Source organism: Anolis carolinensis, chromosome 1, assembly GCF_035594765.1.
Source record: "Anolis carolinensis isolate JA03-04 chromosome 1, rAnoCar3.1.pri, whole genome shotgun sequence".
Taxonomy (NCBI): domain Eukaryota; kingdom Metazoa; phylum Chordata; class Lepidosauria; order Squamata; family Dactyloidae; genus Anolis; species Anolis carolinensis.
Window position 1 is genome coordinate 242,621,050 of NC_085841.1, and position 21,277 is coordinate 242,642,326.

At 39.1% G+C, this 21,277-nt stretch overlaps 1 protein-coding gene across 14 annotated transcripts in view; it reads left to right on the plus strand.

The window, feature by feature from the left end:
* tns1 (tensin 1) overlaps positions 1–21,277 on the plus strand; it is a 432,533-nt gene that overhangs the window by 383,090 nt on the left and 28,166 nt on the right. For 10 of the 14 annotated variants that reach the window (XM_008110407.3, XM_008110418.3, XM_008110448.3 and 7 more), the window contains 3 exons: positions 7,703–7,795; positions 13,518–13,553; positions 20,906–21,113. In XM_008110407.3, the coding sequence (XP_008108614.2) occupies positions 7,703–7,795; positions 13,518–13,553; positions 20,906–21,113 (337 nt within the window). The remainder of the gene's footprint in view (positions 1–7,702; positions 7,796–13,517; positions 13,554–20,905; positions 21,114–21,277) is intronic. The other 4 variants (XM_008110425.3, XM_016994212.2, XM_062967328.1 and 1 more) reach the window with 1 other exon arrangement.

Below are 21,277 nucleotides of genomic sequence, written 5' to 3' on the forward strand. Positions count from 1 at the left end.
AAATGTATTTAAAATGTTGACTTTTGGCACACAGACCCTACTTTAGGTAATTTTCCTATGGCTTCCTCTGAGTCTCTAAGTAAGAGAGAGACAGGAGGCAGACGTTTTCTCCAGGTGGAAGGAAATTAAAATTAACCCAAACCTTAAAGACACATTTCAAATAGCATTTCAGTAATGCACACCTACATAACAAGACACATGCTCATGCAGAACAGATGGTGAGCTGTATCAGCTTTTAGCATGGAAAAGTCTGCTTTTCTTCCACCCCCAACACATAGTACTGAGGGCCCTTTTGCCGGCTTGTTCTCCTTATGGTTTGCATCACTCTTTTGGCAAAATCACCAAACTGTAAAATAGGACCAGGTTGGATGATGTCCAAATTACCTTTTTTAATGATGTGCACCATTTTAAAGCAAACCTTATTTGGCATAAAGATGGGGTTAACAAATAGAAAAAAAATAAAAAAACAGTATATGCATAATACCGTATTTTATACAATGCATATGTACAAATGAGCACGTACTCTAAATTAGGGAAGTATGGTTTCTATTCTTCATGGACATGATTTTAGGATATTTACTGTGGTTCATACCTGTTAATCCTACAGGCCTCAAACAAAATACAACACCAGATTTGCTTTTAAAAATTGTTAGCTTGACTATTTCAGGAGAAACCAATTTCCCAAAGATACCCAAGATGGCAACTATCATCACCATCATCAGATTTGGAGAAACAAGAGTAAAAGAATCTCATGTGCTCTTTAATTTGTGGCTCTCCAGTGATTAATCTAACTACAGATATACCCCCTTTCCCTTCCTCTGTGCAGTAAGCCTTCCAGGCTGACTTCCCCAATCCCAATTTACCTGCTGGCAACTGCTGCAGTGATGAGACTCTATTCTCCTTTCATAGAAGCATAGAATCATAGAGTTGGAAGAGACCTCATGGGCCATCCAGTCCAGCCCCTTGCCGAGAAGCAGGGAATCGCATGTAATCGCTTTCATCCAGAAAGCAGCTGACTGACATTTCTACCTCTGTCTATGAACAGGAAGAAGCAGAGTCCATGTTTCAGTTCCTCCTTGCACCAAAGAACATTCGCATAGGGAGATGATAGGAACATCAGTCATCTGTTTCCTGAGTTCCATCAGTTGCAGTGACTTCTGCACAATCGGTGGGAATTAGAAGACTTTCACAGTCCCTAAATGTCTCCTGATTGATGAACACTAAACAGTTTTGGATGCATAACTCTCAGTTTACACATTTGTAACTCCCCAGTAGGTTTCTAGCCAACATTTATTTAAATGTTGTGTTGCTCCTCAAAAAGTAGACTATGGGTCAATGAACTCTATTCAAGGACAGGCAGTACTTGCCTCAGCAGACATCTAATCAAATGATCTGATCTAAACACTGCAAGAACTATCCCTCACAACCAAGTTACAATGTAGTAGTTACAGGTGCAATGAAACAAACACAATTTTTGAAATAAACTTATTGTTTAATGCTGTACATTCTAGACCAGTGGAAAAGGAACCATCCACAAAAGGGTTCATTTCAGTTACCATCAACATAAGGCAAGGTTGTTTTAGAAGTATTTCCTCATAGATCTCTTGCTCCTCCTCCTCAGCTGATAAGCTGGCTGGGATTTCCGGGAGTTGTAGGCCAAAAACATCTGGAGACCCCAGGTTGAGAACCACTGCCTTAAACTCTTTGCTGATTTCTTTTTTCCGTCTTCTCTCACCTCTACTCAAATTGTCCCATTGCATCATGTCTCCACACACTGTTTTTTTTTTAAAAAAAGGTCAAGAAATAGACTATGCCTTCTAAGATTCAAAACATCAGGGTGAATAGTCCAAGACCTTTTTACTCTTTTTTCACTCAAGGGACATCAGACCACTTAAACCCTCATGGTTTAGGTTCCAATTCTTCTTTAGTTCTCCCCTCCCAAGATAGTCTACCAATAGCAGACAAACCTTGTGACTATCCCCATTGTGGGGTTGGGAAGGCTTTGACACTTCTTAAGGTGTGGTCCGTTTCCACATATAATGAATGTGTATTGAAGACAATAAGCAAAAGTGACTTGATCAAATTCATCCAACAACCAAAACACTGATTTCTCAGGTTATTGGCTTCCATAAACACAGCAATGCACCAGGGCATCTCCCACCTTTTGGAGGAAGGAGCCATAACATTGGTACCCCAAAATGAAAAGTTCAAGGGGTATACTCTATCCTCTTTATCATAGTCAAAAGAGGAGTGGGGTTCACCTAGTACTGGATATCAATAGTTATGTAAAGTATAGATTCTTCCATATGGATAGCTTTCAAACAATTCAAGAACACATATTTCCAGGAAATGTCCTCTTCTTACTCAATTTAAACTTAAAAATGAAACTGCCCATTATACCAGGTCAGTGGCTACCTTAGGCTAATTCAAATAATGTTCCCTTGGAAGAGATTTGGAGGGCGGCTAGTCCATCTACCTTTACAAAGCTTTGTAAAGGTAGACAAATTTGCCTCCATGAGGGCCTCCTTTGGCAGGAAAGTGTTCCAACAGGTCCACTTGGAATGATTTAATTTCTTTGCCACTATCCCTCCCATTGTTCATTTCAGCTAGGGCAGTTCCCTTACTTGTATGGTTCAACTGGCTGAGAATGGTCCATCGTGAAGGTCCATTTTATCTGAGGAGAAGGAGACATCCATCCCAAGCCATAGGTGGCAAAAATAGATTTCCTTTTTGGGGATTTTCTCTTTTTTCTTTGCTTTGCTTGGGAACGAACTGAGAAAGAGCTAGGGGTCTAGGAGGAAATACTTCCAACATACGACGTCTTGCATAACCTGGGTGGCAAATGGAATTAAGCTTTTCTTGGATGGCTTCTTGTCTTTTACTAGAATGGACCTTCAAGGTAAGTTTCCCTTTAATTTCCTGTTGCATGTCCTATCTTTCTGCTCTTCAAGTCAAGCATGCCTCTGATGGACTAATCCTTGATAACTTGGTGGTGGGTTTTTTAAAATAATCAGTTCAGACTTGAACAGTTCGGCAAATATTTCATTGGGCCAAGGTTAACATAGGTGGCTATTGGCCGATGAGCAAATGGGAAACAGCAAATATTGCTAGGAGAAAAGAACCCCATGGTTTTAAAAATAGCTTAGTTTTAAAATTAGAATAATCACAGGTGCTCCCAGAAGTGTGTGCCTCATATTTTTGAATAGCCTTAGTGCAATTTCAAGTAACATGCAGCTTAGTATTCTACCTGGTCTTTGAAGAAATAGGGATAACAAAACTTCACAGCTGCCTCTTTCATAGAATGTTCTAACGTTATATACAGGTCACATCATTAAGGTTAAACATAAACATATCTGATCTTTACAAGTCTGCAGATTTTGTCAGTTTGTCCTGATTTATACCAGTTCCCAAGGCTGACAGAGGCCCCATCTACACTGACATATAATCCAGTTTCTGGATCCGTATTATCTACCAGTGTAGACCCTTATAATCCAATTCAAAGCAGATAATTTGGATTCAGAAACTAGATTATATGGCAGTGTAGATCCAGCCAGAGTGAAGATTTGACTAAATTATATGATATATTTGGTGTGCAGTCCATTGTCACTGTGGGAAATATCCAGGAGGATTTCTAACCTTTGCCACTATGGTAATATTGTTAGAATTTTGGATTGAAATCCTATTAATAAATTCACTCTGAGACTTTAGGCCAATCAGTCCCTCTGTTTCAGCCTCACCAACATTACAGAGTTATTGTGAAGATAAAGTGGAAAGGAGGAGAACCATATACAGGCAGTCCCCAAGTTACACACATCTGATTTACAAACGTCATAGTTAAGAATGGGGGTGAGACAACAGGAAGTGAGAGAAATCTACCCCCAGGAAGGAAACTTCACTCTTGGAAGAGTTATCATGGGGAAAAGATGTCTCCACTGAAGCTTTACCACCAAGCCTTGTTTCCATGACATGTCAAAATTTTCAAAACCCAATTGTCACAGGAACAGAATGTGAAGTGAAATCTTCTGAGCAGGGGTACAGACAGCAAAATAAAGACCACAGGGGTGTTAACCCTTCTTTATGTTATCCAAAGAGTGTGTGTGTGTGTGTGTATGTGTATGTATGTATGTATGTATGTGTGTGTGTGTGTGTGTATGTATATGTATGTATATATGTATGTGCATGTGAGTGTATGTGTGTGTGTGTGTGTGTGTGTGTGTATAAAGTGACATTTTACAAAAGTACCTGTTCTGACTTTAAAAAAAACCCCAAATTCAACAGAAGAACAAACCTACAGATCCCATCTTTTTCATAATTTGGGGACTGTCTGTATACTACTTTTGAAGAAATGTAGAATATAAATGTAGGTAATAAATAACTTGAGTAGCACATGTACACCCGACACAAATTAGTCCCAATTCTATATATTTCAATGAAACATAGAACCTTATTCCAGAAGTAATTCCTACTGAATCAGTTAAACCTAAGCTCTAGCTACAAGTATATGAGATTTAGCCTTCATTACAGATTACTGTTATTTTATTTCTTCACATGTTGTGGAAGACAACATACAGTAGAGTCTCACTTATCCAAGCCTCGCTTATCCAAGCTTCTGGATTATCCAAGCCATTTTTGTAGTCAATGTTTTCAATATATCATGATATTTTGGTGCTAAATTCGTAAATACAGTAATTACAACATAACATTACCGCGTATTGAACTACTTTTTCTGTCAAATTTGTTGCATAACATGATGTTTTGGTGCTTAATTTGTAAAATCATAACCTAATTTGATGTTTAATAGGCTTTTCCTTAATCCCTCCTTATTATCCAAGATATTCGCTTATCCAAGCTTCTGCCAGCCCATTTAGCTTGGATAAGTGAGACTCTACTGTACATCCATATTCTTTCTGGTTCTCATGAACTACAATACTGTTTTTTTCAAAAGTATTTAACAACCTATGTTGTTTGGCTCCATTTACATTGCCATATAATCCAGTGTGAACTACATTGTAAAGCCCAGTGTAGACTCATATAATGCAGATTGAACCACATTGAACTGGGTTATATGAGTCTACACTGCCATATAATCCAGTTCAATGCAGTTCATTTGAATTCCGAAACTTGATTATAGGGCAGTATATATGGGGCCTTTGAGTTATGGGTTCTTAGATGAGAGATGAGCTCCACCTGCCCAAAATTTCCAAATGAGCCATAAAGAGAGATGCTATCAGGCAATCCTGCAAGATTTCTGTAGTTCAATAGACAAAAATCCAGTGTTGCCTGCTCTTGGAGATGCTGATTAATGTCTGGCCTTACCTGTGGAATTGAATGCTTCCCAATTGCTCATTGGCCCTGAGGAAAGAATCCTAACCAGCTAAGGCACTGGTCTATCATGAAATATTAAGTTCTTGGTAACTGGCTTTCCTTTAATGCGCCTGCCTCCCTCCCTCTCCCTTCCTTTGTCCATCCTTCTGCTGTTGTGGGCCTGGCGTGAGGCCCATCTGAAGCCATAAGTCAGAGGATTGCAATGCAAGTCATGGAGAGTGCTTTGAATTTTTCCCTAATGGTCAATAGTACTGCATTTGTCTCCATACGCCCACTAATCTGTAGGGCAAGAACTTGAGATTCAAGTCAGAAAGTCTGGATTGTTTGGAGCTGGTGAAGTGAGCTGTCAGTTGCAAAGATACCAGTAGAACGAGGTACTGAAGGTGGAAAAACCCACATTGGAAAGAGTTTTTGTGAGACTTGCTGTTTCAAACACATCTTACATGTACATCATCTGTCAGATCCATTTCTGCCGACTGTGTGTATATATTCAGTGTATATACATGTTTACCCTCTAAATTATTTTCATTTAAGATTGGTTAGGGAAAACATTTGATATATTTCGATGCCACTCAGAAAATGTGTTGTTGATGGGCTTGTCATAATTATAGCTATCCATGTCTTTGTATATGATGTATAATATTGATACTTTAAAATGCCCATGGTATTATTTCCGCAGTCATGATCTTATCAGGTGCCATGCCCACTGTGTGGCAAATATTTGACATAAGGCAATGCCATTGTCCACTCATGATGATTGTCTTTGAAATATCCTTGTACTTGGATGGGAATGTTGTGGTCATTTCTGTTTTGTTGCTGTTCTGGGCAGATCAACAGGAAACTTGAGGTTGCTGGGTATCCATTCCCATGCCTACCCTATCATCCTCATAAACTGAGATTATGGGAAATGTGAATTATACAGTGGTGTCATTCAACACAATTATTAAAAAAAATCTTGTTTATTTTATTTTATTTTTGGTCAAAAATATGTGCACATGTAAATGTGTCCCCACTTCTCTGCCAGGATCTCAGGAGCTGGAGATATTGCTCCTCCAGCAATGCAGCTCCATCTTCTCAGCAGAATCTATGTTGGATGATGGGGTTTTGCCATATCTGAGAATCCTGCTGTCCCCCACATCTTTGGGGGATCTAGTCCTTCCCTCTCCTTGGACCCTCTTGGTTCTGTACTGCCCTCATCATTACCAATCTCTTCCTTCTCCTCCCTTTGCTATTCCTGACTCCCCCTTCAATCTCCCCCATTTCTGCATTTTAAAAACAAATTTAGGTGACTTGATGTAATTGACCTTTATGACACCACTGGAAGTATGACAGGATTGAATAAAACTCTTTCTAGTACTTAGAAAAGAAAGGTGGAAATATTGAAGTAGCCACCTTATGGTTTCCCAGGGGGTGTTGCACAAAGAAGACTAAAGTAAAAAAAACAACAACTGTATTTCAGCCCTGTGCAATTATGTGCAAGGAAGTTTAATTTGCTTCAGTCCTGCCAAGGGACATAAGCATTTAATTCCATTTCAGTGGGATTCAGGTTTTGGACTGGCTCATTTTTCATCCCAGAGACTGAAGAGGAAGTTATATAGTTACCCTTAAAGAGTTCTAATGTATGTTAGAGTTATTATTATTATGCTTATAACTAATTCAACATGATAGATATTGGGTCAGGGCTGAAGGCATGAATAACATGAAAGGATGTTTAATAGCCCTTAGAACTGGAGGTTTGGTTTACCGTGAATGAGGATCAGCGTTGCCCTGCTGGAAAAACATGATGTCAGCCTGAAATAACTTGGCGCTACATATACAAGTCCACAAAAGCTGTTGGCTCCCCTCCCCCTTTTTATTAGCCTAGTGACAACACAAAGGATAGTCATTCATGAGTCCATGACATCAATGAATTTGTGCTCGCCATAGATGGCTCACCCCCCCGCCCCCCGAAACCACAGCATTTGAGCCTTCCACTGGGAAGGTTCATTTCCACATATGCCTTTTAAGAAGTCATAAAGGTATGTTGAGATGACCCTACCCTCTCCAGCACTGTTTATGTTTTCTTTCGTCTTTGGTGCACACAGCAAAGGAGGCTTTCTCAAACTTTTCTCCAGAAGACAAAAGTTGTTCTTTAGCCAAAGGTGTAACTGGAAGGGGGGGGTATACTTTGTGTTATATTTCTGTAGTTTCAGCGAGGAAGCTGCCCTGAGCATTTCTATCCAATCGTGTATATAGTTCAGCTATCATATTGTTTAGCTCTTGCCATAAACTTGTATTTAGTGGAGAGACTGGCATTTAGTGATCTGTAAATTTAATTTGTCTTCTCGTATTCTGTTTTTGCTGATTTATTTCTCTTGATGTGTCTTTTTGACAACAGTACGCTCTCCACCAGGATTGGCCAAGACTCCCCTTTCAGCCCTGGGCCTGAAGCCCCACAATCCAGCAGAAATATTGCTGCAGCAGTCAGGAGGTAAGTGAGAGGGATGCAGAAAAGTCAGGGGAACAGGAGGGTGTTGTTGGATATTGTGATAAATGTTGTTTTCCAGCTCATTACCCCATTTCCCAGGTGGAATGCACTCACTGATACAATAATGCGATCAGTAGTCTTGAAGATAAACCATATATTCAGACTTTGAGTCTATCTGAAATACCTTTGACCTTTAAGTTATATCTGTATCTACAGTCAGCCCTTTATATCCATGGATTTTGTATCCACTGATTCAATCTTCCACAACTTGAAACTATTGCAAACATTTCCTAAAAACAAACCCTGATTCAGCTGTTTTATATAAGGGTTATCATTTTACTATACCTTGGTATGCATAGGGGGTTCTGGAACCACACTCCAGTGGATATCAAGGGCCCACTGTATATTAAATCAAATCATAGATAGATGTAGCTATAAATATAGGTTATATATTCTTCAGTCTCACAGCATCAGATATTCTTAGCATTCAGGTAAGCATTCTCTTTTTAAGTTGTACCATAGCTTCATCCTTCTTATTAATCTTTTGCTAGTGAGTTCCAATGAGCCTCTGGTGGCTCAGTGTGTTAAAGCCCTGAGCTGCTGAACTTGCAGACCGAAAGGTCCCAGGTTCAAACCCGGGGAGCGGAGTGAGCACTTGCTGTTACCTCCAGCTTCTGCCAACCTAGCAGTTCAAAAACATGCAAATGTGAGTAGATCAATAGGTACCGCTCTGGCGGGAACGGCGTTCCATGCAGTCATGCCAGCCACATGACCTTGGAGGTGTCTACAGACAATGCCGGCTCTTCAGCTTAGAAATGGAGATGAGCACCAACCCCCAGAGTCGGACACGACTGAACTTAACATCAGGGGAAACCTTTACCTTTTACCTAGTGAGTTCCAATAGTCAAAACCATGTCCAACAGGGAAGAAATACTCTTGCCTGTGTGTTCCAATGTATGCTCCAAACTTGCCAGAATTTTGTGTTCCAGTGTGAATCATTTCCACTCATTATTTTTTGACACAGATGCTAGGGGAAAGTAAATGTTATGCATGTGATCAAAGTAAATTTGAAGAAGAGTAATCGGATTCAAATGTGTGAGTTTGTATATCTTGGGTTCCAAATGTTGCAGAATTTGAATTGCATTAATAATATTCCAATTGTGTTGCCTGATCATCCAGTTTTGCCACTGAATGCAAACCTCATATAGCCCTGATCTAATTCTAGAACAACTAACTGCATAAATGACTAATCGTCTCTGATGGGAAAGCATATCCTGGTGTGCTTCCAAAGCTGCATGTTGTGGGGCTCAGATAAATTTACAGGGGATTGAGAGTTTTTCCTTGACAGATACACTGATTTTTTCCAAGTTTCAGTTTTTCAGTTTCGTAATTGAATGGTTCACGTTTAGACCCAGCAGATGAATATCACTGGTTTGTTCAATGCATTACATTATCCAATACTGAATGGTGTCACAACCTTTGTAGATACAGATTTTGACTGTTTGATTCAGTAACTATGCCTTGCTGTTTATTATTTGTTTGTTTGTTTAGTTATTTATTTAGAGTGCATTTTCTTCAGTAGAATGCATCTCATGCAACTATTATTGTTACATAAATAATGGTTATGTACTTATAATATACTTTAGGGAAGACAAAGTAGTGAAAAATAGTAATGGAGTAACTTGGGTCAGATGGTAAAAGCCTTCTTTTAAATCCTTCGCTTTTTAAAAATAAGGTGAGTCAATAATTAGCTCCCAGAGGTCAGAACACTTTGACCTGATCAACATCTATTAGGTCTTAACTAATTATGAGGTAGAAAACTGAAGTTTATTTCTGTAACTATCTATCACTTCTCTATGACATTCAAATTCTGGTCAGCCCAATTAGCTTTAACTGACAGTTAATGTAGTTGACATGAAAACCATGGCATAATATTTGACTATGTCTGAGTCTGTGTGTTTATCCATGATTATCATGTATCTGTCTTCTGTAACTCTTTACATGTGATTCTGCTCTGACAAACTGTTTCAGAGTTTAACCTGATAGATGTTTAAATGAAAAAAAATCAGATTTCTTCATTTCTGTAATGTTTTGCCCATGTACGTCTTGGCTTCACTTCCACATTGCTCTTCTGCAACATATTAACTATCCCAGGCTGTTCCAGATTTATTCCAGATTATCAATGCCAATATATAACTTGCTCTATCCTAGGGTTAGGGTTCTGTGGTGTTTCCATTTTCAAAAGTAAATTTCACTCTGGTGGAATAGCTGGGAAAGGAATGATGGTCTGTCTTATTCAAAAATCTTTACTGACATAAAATCTTAAGCTCATGCTATATATGGAGAAAGAAAAGACAGACATATGGCTGACATTTCTGGAAGGTCAGCAGGACCAGCCCCAAGAACAGTATTATAACTTTGCTGTAAACACTTTGATGGGTGTGTGGAGAAAATAATGGAAAGTCTGAAATACAGTGCTTCAATTCTCAATAATATCTAGCACTATTTTATGGTGTTCAAAGTTTTTATGATGTTCAGAGATCTAATTTGATTGTACCCCTTACAAAAACTCTACAAAGAAGATTATTATCATTGCAATACAGATGGAATATTTTGGGGGAATAAGGGTGCTCCATGCAGTTATTCCGGCCACATGACCTTGAAGGTGTCTACAGACAACACCAGCTCTTCGGCTTAGACATGGAGATGAGTAACAACCCTCAACCCCAGTTAGTTGTTCTAGAATTAGATCAGGGCTATATGAGGTTTGCATTCAGTGGCAAAACTGGATGATCAGGCAACACAATTGGAATATTATTAATGCAATTCAAATTCTGCAACATTTGGAACCCAAGATATACAAACTCACACATTTGAAAACTTTTATCTTTACAAGGGGGTTAATAAGTCAATGTGCTTGGTTTACAGCCCAGACACCTGGTAATAGTGTTAGATCACTTCTTTAATTGAACAAAACTATGTGCCTCATATTTGTCACTATATGGTGACACACCCATTATTGTTGTTATACAAAATCATACATGAAAATGAAATGGTAAACATTATTTTTATAGTTCTCCAACACTGTTATAGGACACTTCATATGAATCTATTTTAATCTTGTTAAGTAGAGAAAAATAGTAATGGAGTTACTTGGATCAGATGATAAAAGCTTTCTTTTAAAATCCTCCACTTTTTTAAAAGAAGGTAGTATAATAGCTAGGCATTTGGCAAAGTTACTTTTAATTCTACAGCTCCCAAATTCCCCTACTCAGCAATACATTTTGTCTTGTTACCTTTGAGATTCTGAGAGGCTGTGAGGGAATATCTTACCTAAGGTTACATACTGGGTTTGTGACTAAGTTGTTATCCAAGCCAAGCTTTGTCTGTTGAATGCTATACTGTACCAGCTTATATATTTTTTACACTCAGTAAAAATCTTCACAGAGCTGTAGATTGTTAGTGATAAATCTGGTTAAACCAAAATGAAATGAGGCTCTGTGATTGATGGTCAAGGTATATAGGTAGAGGAGCTTTGGGAAAGTTGGAAGGAGGTATTCCTTATGTGCTGATCTGGGGCTCTCAGAGGATAAGAATAAAAGATATAAATGTTTGAAAATCAAACAAGCTAGAAATATGAAATAAAATTCAAAAGCTGAATAGTGGAGGTTGGTTCCCAGTAAAGGAAATTTACAGCATAAAGACTGTTTTCAGGGGCCAAGTCAACATTGTCAGTTTATATAAGCTTGCTACACAGTCTTGCATAAGCATGAATTTGCTAACCCAACCAAAATTGAGTCAGATTAGAAAAGATAGAAACCTAAGTCCCAAATGAGGCTGAAATGTCTATTTCAAATTATCCTGTCTTCATGAGTATAATCAGCCAATGTCGCTACAGTGCTTTATACCATATAAAGTCATTAAAATGACTCCATGGTAAGAAAAAGCTTTCTTCATTAGAAACCTTGGTTAATGCATTGTGTGATTGGTTGCTCTCAGGCTTTGCAGGTGATATCTTGGTCTTTGGGGCATGACATGTTAGAGCAAATCATATTGTTGTTTGCAACGAAGTTGTCAAAAGACTATATCTCTCTAGGTGTTCTGCAGAAGGTATAAAAGAGTTTCTGACAATCAGTAGTTTTATAGTGATGACTCCCTAATTAGGATGTCTTGGATGGAAATATGAGTGGAAGGCACATGAAAGGGTTGTATGTGAACTCCATTTCTGGTAGTGACAACCAATTCCTAAGTGACGCATGTGCTCAAAGGCACCTTGTCCTACAATACAGCCACTGTTCGGATCTGGATCCTAATGATAGCTTTCAGGACTGAGGTGGAAAAAGAAAGCAGATCCCAAAGCATAGACTCTTTGCCTTTCCTCTTCACAACTTTCCTGTCTCAGAATATACAGGGTGCCCTTTCATAGCTAATACTAGCTATGGTGATTATTTGAAGGCCATGTAAATTATATTAAAGGCTAAGTGTGTTTTTGAAGGTTGGGTAAATCTATATATATAAAAGAGTGATGGCATCAGGGCAGCGGACAAAACAACAAAACTACAGGCCCCCCAACCTCGAAATTTGACAACACAACCCATCATCCATGGCTCTAGGTTTATACAACAAAAAGAAAAGAAAAATAAAGTCCTAATTAGAGGAAGAGGAATCATTGTTTTTATCCAATTGCTGCCAGTTAGAAGGCTAAGCTCCGCACACTTGGTCTCCTAGCAACCGACTCAGCCCAGGGGACAGGCAGAGTTAGGCTTCACTTAGGCCTCTTCCACATATTATCTAATTTGCACTGGATTATATGGCAGCAGACTCAAGGCCCTTCCACACAGCTATATAACCCATTTAGAATCTTATATTATCTGCTTTGAACTGGATTATCTTGACTCCACACTGCCATATAATGCAGTCATGCCGGCCACATGACCTTGGAGGAATCTACGGACAACGCCGGCTCTTCAGCTTAGAAATGGAGATGAGCACCAACCCCCAGAGTCAGACACCACTGGACTTAATGTCAGGGGAAAACCTTTACCCTTTACCTTCACTACCACCAATTCCTCAATACTTTATTTCCCATATCACCATACTTCACCACAGCAACGCGTGGCCAGGCACAGCTAGTAAATATAATAATTGTGTAATCAGAATTACAGAGTCCATCTTAAATGGCAATTTTATTTAAGGTGCTCAAATTGTCATCCCTGTGCTGTAATGCACTGCTCATATTGTTGAAGTTGAAAACTGCACTTTCTTGTAATTTTGCAATACTTTTACAAGGTTGTCAAAAAGTTATTTCCTCAAGTGGTCTAGAAGAGCATCAGGTTGGATTCAAATTACCTTACACTGCTACTATCTCCATGCCCAAATCCAAGACTGGAAATTAGAATGATTAACCTTTGCAGCTTTTTCCAGGGCAAATAATACTCCAGCCACACCTTCCACACTTACTATTTCCGATTAATATTATTTAGCAGACATTTGGAACCCTTTGAATCAAGTATGGGGGGGTTTATATGGCTTGTATGTGTAATAATTGAGATTAACAGCCTCAACTAATAACATTTTCAATTACTTTGTAAGATAAATCCACTTAATCTGAATCTCTCTCTCTCTCTCTCTCTTCTTCCTTCTCCTTCTCCTTCCATTTCATTTTCCTTGCCACTTTCCTTTTCCCTCTCCCCCAAACACTTCCTTTTCCATGCTTGCTCCTCAGAACTAGATGAGGAGACAGTAGTTGAGTCTTATGAAGGTAAGGAGGGAATGTTTTCCTTTTATATGAACTGTTTGGACCTTCTAAAATATTGTCACTACTCTGGTTTACTGTTTCACCTGAGTGTCTTGCTATATGTGGTCAGAAGGCTAAAGGACATTATATATCTCTCCCTGGATTTTACCGCATGACAGATTGCCCAGGAGTTGTACATGGGAGTTAATCTCTAAGTAAATAAATGTGGGCAGAGAAATTGACAAAAAGGTGATGACATTTCTAAGACAAGCGCTTGCAAGCAAGTCTTCTTGACCAGCAATTATCACTTCCCAATGAGCTGGGGACCAGCACTACATGTCTTCTCTTTAGGCAAAACTGTTTGATTATTTTCTGGAAGCTTGTCAGGAACTGGCAAGCAATGGCTCAGGTGTCAATACTGGCCACTTTGAATAGCATTGATCTTTTGCAGGATGAGAGTCTCCACTTTCACCAAGCTGAATTTTTAGAGCTGCTGAGATGTAATTTTCATCATTTCTTCAACATTGCCATCTCTATATGTAAGAGATATTGCACAATCCTTCCAGACATATCCATAGGAGAAAGATCTGTTGAATTCAGTGATGCATATTTCCAAATATTCCTGGGACTGTCGCCTTAAGCATGATACACAGCATACTTCTAGTCCTTCTGGCAGGTAGTACTAGCGTACTTGAATATGTTGCCACATTGATATCTGATCAGATTGCATAAAAATCATGCTTGTCCTGCAAATGTAATGCTTAAAGCCAATCTTATTTTTCCACTGGCATTTTTCTCTTATCTGTCAACTTTTCTTACTACATTGACATTGTCTCCTACAACTGTGGATGATGTCCCTTTACAACATAGACCTGTGTCTTGTGTTCAAACTTACAGTCAAACTTGGATTAATCATTCAATTAACTTCATATTCTTGTTTTGGGGACAAAATAGGAGGGAGGGAACCATAGCTCTGGTGCCACAATATTCTTGGTGTGCAGTGGTTTTGGGGTGTGTGTATTTGTGGGATATAAACAGGGCCATAGCAAGAAATAAATTTGGAGGGGGGGGGGTTGAATTTCTTTTAGTGAATCATGAAGAGTAGTTCCATAACACAAAATAATTTAGGAATCAGGCTCTGTCGATAAACTTCAGTGGACACTCAAGACTGATAAACTTAAATGGACACTCAAGGGGATTTCGTTAATCAGTTAAAATTCATGAGTAAACCAGGGTTTTTTTTAAACCTGAAGTTTATTTTGGGGGGGGGGGGTGAACCCCTGAACCTTCCCCCACCCTTTGGCTACAGACCTAAATGTAACAAGTAAATGTATTCCACCATTCCTCAGAGAAGCACTGTAGTCTCACAACCAGCTTGTGTCATCTAGCCCTACATAAACATTGCTATCATTGCCAATGTTATTTGTTACCTACTTCTCCTCATGGCTCAAGGTGGGGTACAACACAGATAAAACCCATTACCATCAAACGTGCATCTTAAAATACATAGTACAACAATTAAAATACAATACTAATAGAATGTAGATTTAAAATGCATAGCTTAAAATGGACATAGCTTTGCAGAGGCTTCTAGTCATAATCAAGTGAGCATGAGCAGATTCTTCCTTTAGATCTACCCCCTTAAAATAGAAATGCAAGGGAGGACTGACACAGATCAGGGTGTGGACATCCATTGTGGTCACACTCAACCCCCTTTTCATGCTTTGCTCTTGTGTGAGCAGCCTATTCACACACATAGGAATCTCCTGTGATTCCAGTTGCATGTGCATGTTACATAATTATAGGTTTCATCTTTTGCCTATCATTTTGGAACTGCACCATAATTGTTGTTAATGCATAAGGATTTCTTATGCCTGGGTTCAAAACAAGTACCAGTCTACACATACTGAGGCCTATGTGGTTTTCTCTTGAATTGTATGTTTTGCAGCTGTAAAAGATGTGTTATAGTATAGATCCATGCCATGGGCAGGATTTTTATGCTGAAAAATGTTTTTTCCCAAATTACAATAGCACTGGAGAAGAAGTTTTCAATGTTCCATTCCATCATGCAACCCTTCTGCATCTCCATTCTGTAAATGAAATGAAAACTGAGTTATGGGTTATGCCATAACTTATCTTTGTGCAGTTAGTCCTAAAGGAATCTAATTTCTCTTCTCCCTGGACACATTTAGGCATTTCTCCCAACTGAGTGAAATCTTACATTCTTAATAATCCCCAAGATCCTTGCTACTTCAATCTTAATGAAACTGAGCAGATTGCTATTTAGGCCAAAACAGAGATCGTAGAGATCATTACTGAGAGCAAATTAGTTTTAGGTGTCTTAAATGCTGTTACATTGTATAGATTGAAATCTCAAGCAAATTAAAGCAGAATTCTAAACATTCCCCAGGCACATTGCTCATCTCTTTCCAAGTTGGAAAAAAATAAGCAAAATGTTTGTGGAAAATGTCCAGCTTTGCTGATCAGATGCATGAAGGTCTGACCTTGAGAATTGTTTGCTCTGTTTTTGTCCTATCACAGCACTCTTGATCAAATCATGTCATTTGACTATAAGAGGGCGTAACACAGTCTCCTCCTCCTCTAGTATTAATTTTACTTCAGGATATACTCTTTTTCTATCAGGGCAATTCTTGTTAATATGTCATTTCAACTTGTCAGTACTGAAAAGTTAGTTAATCATTTAAGAACCTTTTTAGAAGTAATGGAAAACACTCCTTCCTGGCTTGCTGCTTTCTTAAACCAAGAAGAGAATATTGCATGTAACCTTGCTCCAAATTTGTTTATTGATCCTGAACTTGCATTTCTAACTTTGGGACCCAGGAAGGGTTGCTGTTTAGGTGCTAGAGTTCATAAAAGATGATTTTTTTAATCAGCAAGTTTGGGTTCCCAGATTCTTTGGGATAAACAATTCTGCTTAATGCCAATAGTGGTCAGATCTAATACTGCTTTGTTGCATTGTTGTTAGCACTGGGGAAAAAAAGAGGACCAGTAATTTGTAGTCAAGAACAGAGAAAGTAATAGAAGTGAGAGGAACATACAACCTTTCATTTTAAATATATGTGCCTTCAAGTCACCTATCGACTTTTGGTGGTGCCATGGGCTTTATAGGGTTTTCTTAGGCAAGGAATAATCAGTGTAGTTTTGCCAGTTCCTCTCTCTGAAATATAGCCCAGCACCTGGTATTTGTTGGCAGTCTCCCATCCAAGTACTAACCAGAATTGACCCGTACTAATGAGTTGGACGCAGATGAGAAATCTATATATGTACCTCCCACATATAGGAACAACCAGAATACAATTTGGTATGGGGTTCCATGACTTTCATTTAATTAGTCCTTCTTTTAGCATTAATACCCTTGTGACGCACTGCCAAAATTGTGCTTGTGTACGTGGTATTTTTAGGATGTCAGTTATATTTAAGAAACGTTGAGTGCTTTGAAAAGTTATGTTTTTAGAGTGCATGTCCCAGGATCCTCTAACTAGCATGACTCATGCTGATTCTGGATGTTATAATGCAAAAGGGTAAATTTTCCAGGCTCTAGCATTATTTCAGATGAATAAAAATTTAAATATATATTTTTCTACTTTCTATCTAGAACAGTGGTTCCCCAACCTTTGGGTCTCCAGGTATTTGGACTTCAGCTCCCACACTTCCTAATACCTTGTAAGCTGGCTGAGATTTCTGAGAGTTGAAGTCCAAAACACCTTGAGGCCCAAAGGTTGGAAACTACTGAGCTAGAAGGATACAGAAATATGAGGTGAAAGAAATGCATAACTTGTGAAGTTGAAATTGTTGTTTTGTGTTAGCCAAACCTCACAGATGTGTGTCTTCACTTAACTGTCTCCCTTAGTTATTCTCTACCCCACAACAAACTGTTCTAATGCTTAACATCAATATTGTGTGGCTATTTTGAGATATCTTTGGATGCAACACAGAACCTGGAACTTTACCCAGTAATTTTAACATGAGCTCCAACAGCAAATTATCTTGTTCTGTGTAGCACTTACATGTGTTTTGCTAATGTAATTAGAATTCATTACATACATAGATGACGACTATGTGAGTGTTGAATGTAGACATGGAAACTCTGTATTGAACTATAGGTGTGGGTGGGATGGAAGAAAAATCCACAGCCAATTGAAAAAAAATCAAAAAGAAAAAATAATAAAGTCCATCCTTTATATTCTAAAATGTGAAGAAGAAGCAAAGGAAGCATCGTCCATCAGCTTGACTCTCTCTCCTCTTCTTGGCCTTGTTTTTGCCATTGTCTTGCTGTCAGAACCTCCTGGCTATGTGTTAAAGAGATCTATTCTTTTCTATTCTCCTTAAACAGAAGTTTTTGGTTTTTGAAGCAATCTCTTATTAGCCTCTTACAAGCTGGACACAGAGCTCTGCTATTTTTAGTTAGGGAAGGGAGCAGGAAATGTGCAGTTATAACAGAGGTAATTACTTTAATAGCTTATTATGCAAGTTGAAAGTTTTCTGGGGCTGTGCTTTAACCTAGCACCACGCCAGCCAAGTCTTCATGTCCTCCCTTGGTTTGGCCAAGACGGCTGCCTCCTGGAATGTTCAGTATGAAGAGGGCAGACCAGCCTTGTTGATCAACACTTCATTTCTATCCTTCCTGCCCCTCCTGCCTTGGTGGGCTTGGTTCATTGGCAAAAACAACTGTGGACATAACAGGATACGGCTTGCTCACCAGATCTATCTTGCCAGCTTTGAAATCCTACTTCATCTTCATAAAACTGACCATGTACTTAACTGGTTTTCAGCTCAGCAATACTGAAAGTATTCTATTGCACACATTTTTGTCAGCCAAATGTAAAGTCCCCCATGCCCAAAAGAAACAAAAAAGATTGTCCAGGAGTCACTACTAGACATAATCTGTCTATGGAGTTACTGAACATTTCTTTTAAAAATCCCACCTACCTTCCTGGTGTATCCCTGGGTATTCTAAAATGGTGCATTCCAACATTATAGTTTAGGAAGGGTTGGAAGGAGGTTTTATTGATTGCATTTTTAATTTATTCTGCTGATGACTTGTGAATTTTCAAATGAGTCTATCCCTCTGCCAGTGTAGGAATCCGTCACAAAAGGTGGCCATCAGTTTAAAATCTCTATAGCAAAGATGAATCTTTATCACTTTATGGAGCATGTCCTAAAGGAGGAGAGTAGTGAAGATGCCCTATTGTGGTTCTATTGCCACTCCAAAACCAAGTAATGTACTGACTTGAATTCCATCACATTTCTATGGGAACTAGGACTAACAACAAAACACGGTGACTGTTTCTTTGGGTATATGTTGAGTCTAATATTCTTTTACATTACAGCAAGAGAACAGTAGAGAACATGTTTTTCTGGCTCCAGTGCTCAGTAAGAGAGCATTTTCTCTTACTGAGGACATTTCCAGCAGAACATGTTAAGTATTTATTTGATTTATTTCCAGAAATATATCAAATGATTTCAGAGTGATATACAAGTAAAATCAATGGTTTAGAACTATTAAAAACAATAAAAATAATTTAAACCAGTGGCGCAGTGGGTTATACCTCTGAGCTGCGGAACTTGCTGTCCAAAAGGTTAGTGGTTCGAATCTGGGGAGCGGGGTGAGCTCCAGCTGTTAGCCCCAGCAAATGTGAGTAGATCAATAGGTACCACTGGTGGGAAGGTAACAGCACTCCATGCAGTCATTCCGGCCACATGACCTTGGAGGTATCTACATACATTTCTTCAGCTTAGAAATGGAGATGAGCACCATTCCCCAGCCATGACTAGACTTAATGTCAGAGGAAAACCTTTACCTTTTCTTATAGGTATATTAAACGTATGACTGAGCTAAAACAGGGCCAAACCATCTAAAATGTTTTAAAACCACGAGGAAAGACATCTTTTAATAAATCAGTTGCCATTTAGATGTCTAAAAAAAGTGATTATTTTTGTTTGCTCCAAAATAAAGTGAGTTGGTGTAGGCTCTAAAAGAAGGATGTTTCACAATGAGGGTGCCAGAACTGAGAAGGCACTGTGCCCTACACCTCACACACACACACACACACCATCTGCCAGTGTATTAACATACTGGTAGAAGACAGAGGAGGAGGCCTCAAGTAAGCACAGGAAAGGAAGGAAAGAAATGTGGGGCAAAAAAGAATAAGTGAAAGGAGGGAAGGATTGGATTCTCAAGAAGCAAGGGAGGATTGGTTTTATTTGCTCTAGGAAAGTTGAGAATAAAACAGTCATACATGTCCTAGGATGATAAGAGAAGAAAAGAGATAGAGCTTGGGAATGTAATGTTTTGAGTGGCCATGATGGCTGAAAGATTCTGGACATTTGTAGTCCAAAAATTAAATGTAAAGACCTGTCCTGACACATCCACAAATGCACCAAAAATGGAAAGGAGCTTGCTAGGATTCCTTGAAAATGAGAAATGAAATTTGGAAGCTTTTCTGTTGCCCCTGCTCTCTACATCATACGGTAGAACTTCATGCATCTTGCTAAGCAAAGTTGCTGAAGGATTTGGAATGCTTGTGTGATACTGTTCATACAATGTTCAATATAAAGAAGGGGGAAACGGTGGGTGAAGTAAGCAAAAGACCATTTACATTTTTTTTAAAAACTGCCCCCCTCACTCCTTCTTTTTGTATGTGTGTGTCTGTGTGCATGTATGTCTCTGTGGTTATTGTGGGTAGTAAAAGAGGAAATACTCTGAAATTGTATGGGACCAGACTGAAATTAAAATTCCAGATTTTTGTTGATATTGCTGTAACCATAAGATAACCCTGGCAGTAAATCAAATTCCCAGAAGAAACTGAAGGGCTGCCTTCAAGAAAGTTGGTGATAGATTCCAGGGAGAAAGATTGTGTTTGTAGTGTAAGCATGTTAGAATTTACTAATCTGGGCAGATTTGTCTGTATGTGAGTGGTCATACATAAGGATCACGGTGCAATCCCTTGGAAGGTAAGATGTATAGCCTGGTCCACCTGCAGGGACATGTAGAGCAGCCGTGCTGGGCAATCATTAGATCAGCTGGGGCTGCATTTTTCCAGATGTGTCTGAATCTCTGCAGCTCTATTCTTCCTTGAATAGGATTGCATGTTGGGAACAGTATCTCACACAGGGCCATGGGAGAGGGCCTTCTCTGTTGTGGCATCCCGTTTATGGAATACCATCCCATTGGTGGCCAGAGTGATGCCAAAACTGATCTTTTTTTAGACAAACAATCAAAACATATTTTTTTAGTTCAAGACTTTTGGACCATAATCTTACTAAACTCAGCCCTCCATCTTGGCAGGTGTGACTTTTGTGGATTTTGTTATTTGCATCATTTTCTCTTCTCTTTTTTTCCCATTTCACTTCAGAACCCCGGAGCTATGTGGAATCCGTGGCACGTACAGCAGCTGGTGGTGGCATTGGTGGCAGTGGAAGCCACACCGTTGGGAAATCTCCATCAACCCCAGCTCTGCAGATCTACAGCATCGAGACCCCAGAAAGGAATGGGTCTTTCACCAACTCCTTCACCTCACCAAGCCCTGTTGCGTCCAGCAGCCCCATGCACAGCACAGATGGGTAAGAAAGGGCAAGTGTAAGTCAGCAGTTTCAACGGAGCATCACTCACATGTATGGAGTGGGAGTTCTTTTGATAGCTAACATGTAGCTATGGTCTTTTTGCTTGTCTTCATAGGCTGATGCATAATATTGGAATAGCCCCCCCCCCCAAAAAAAAAGAAAAA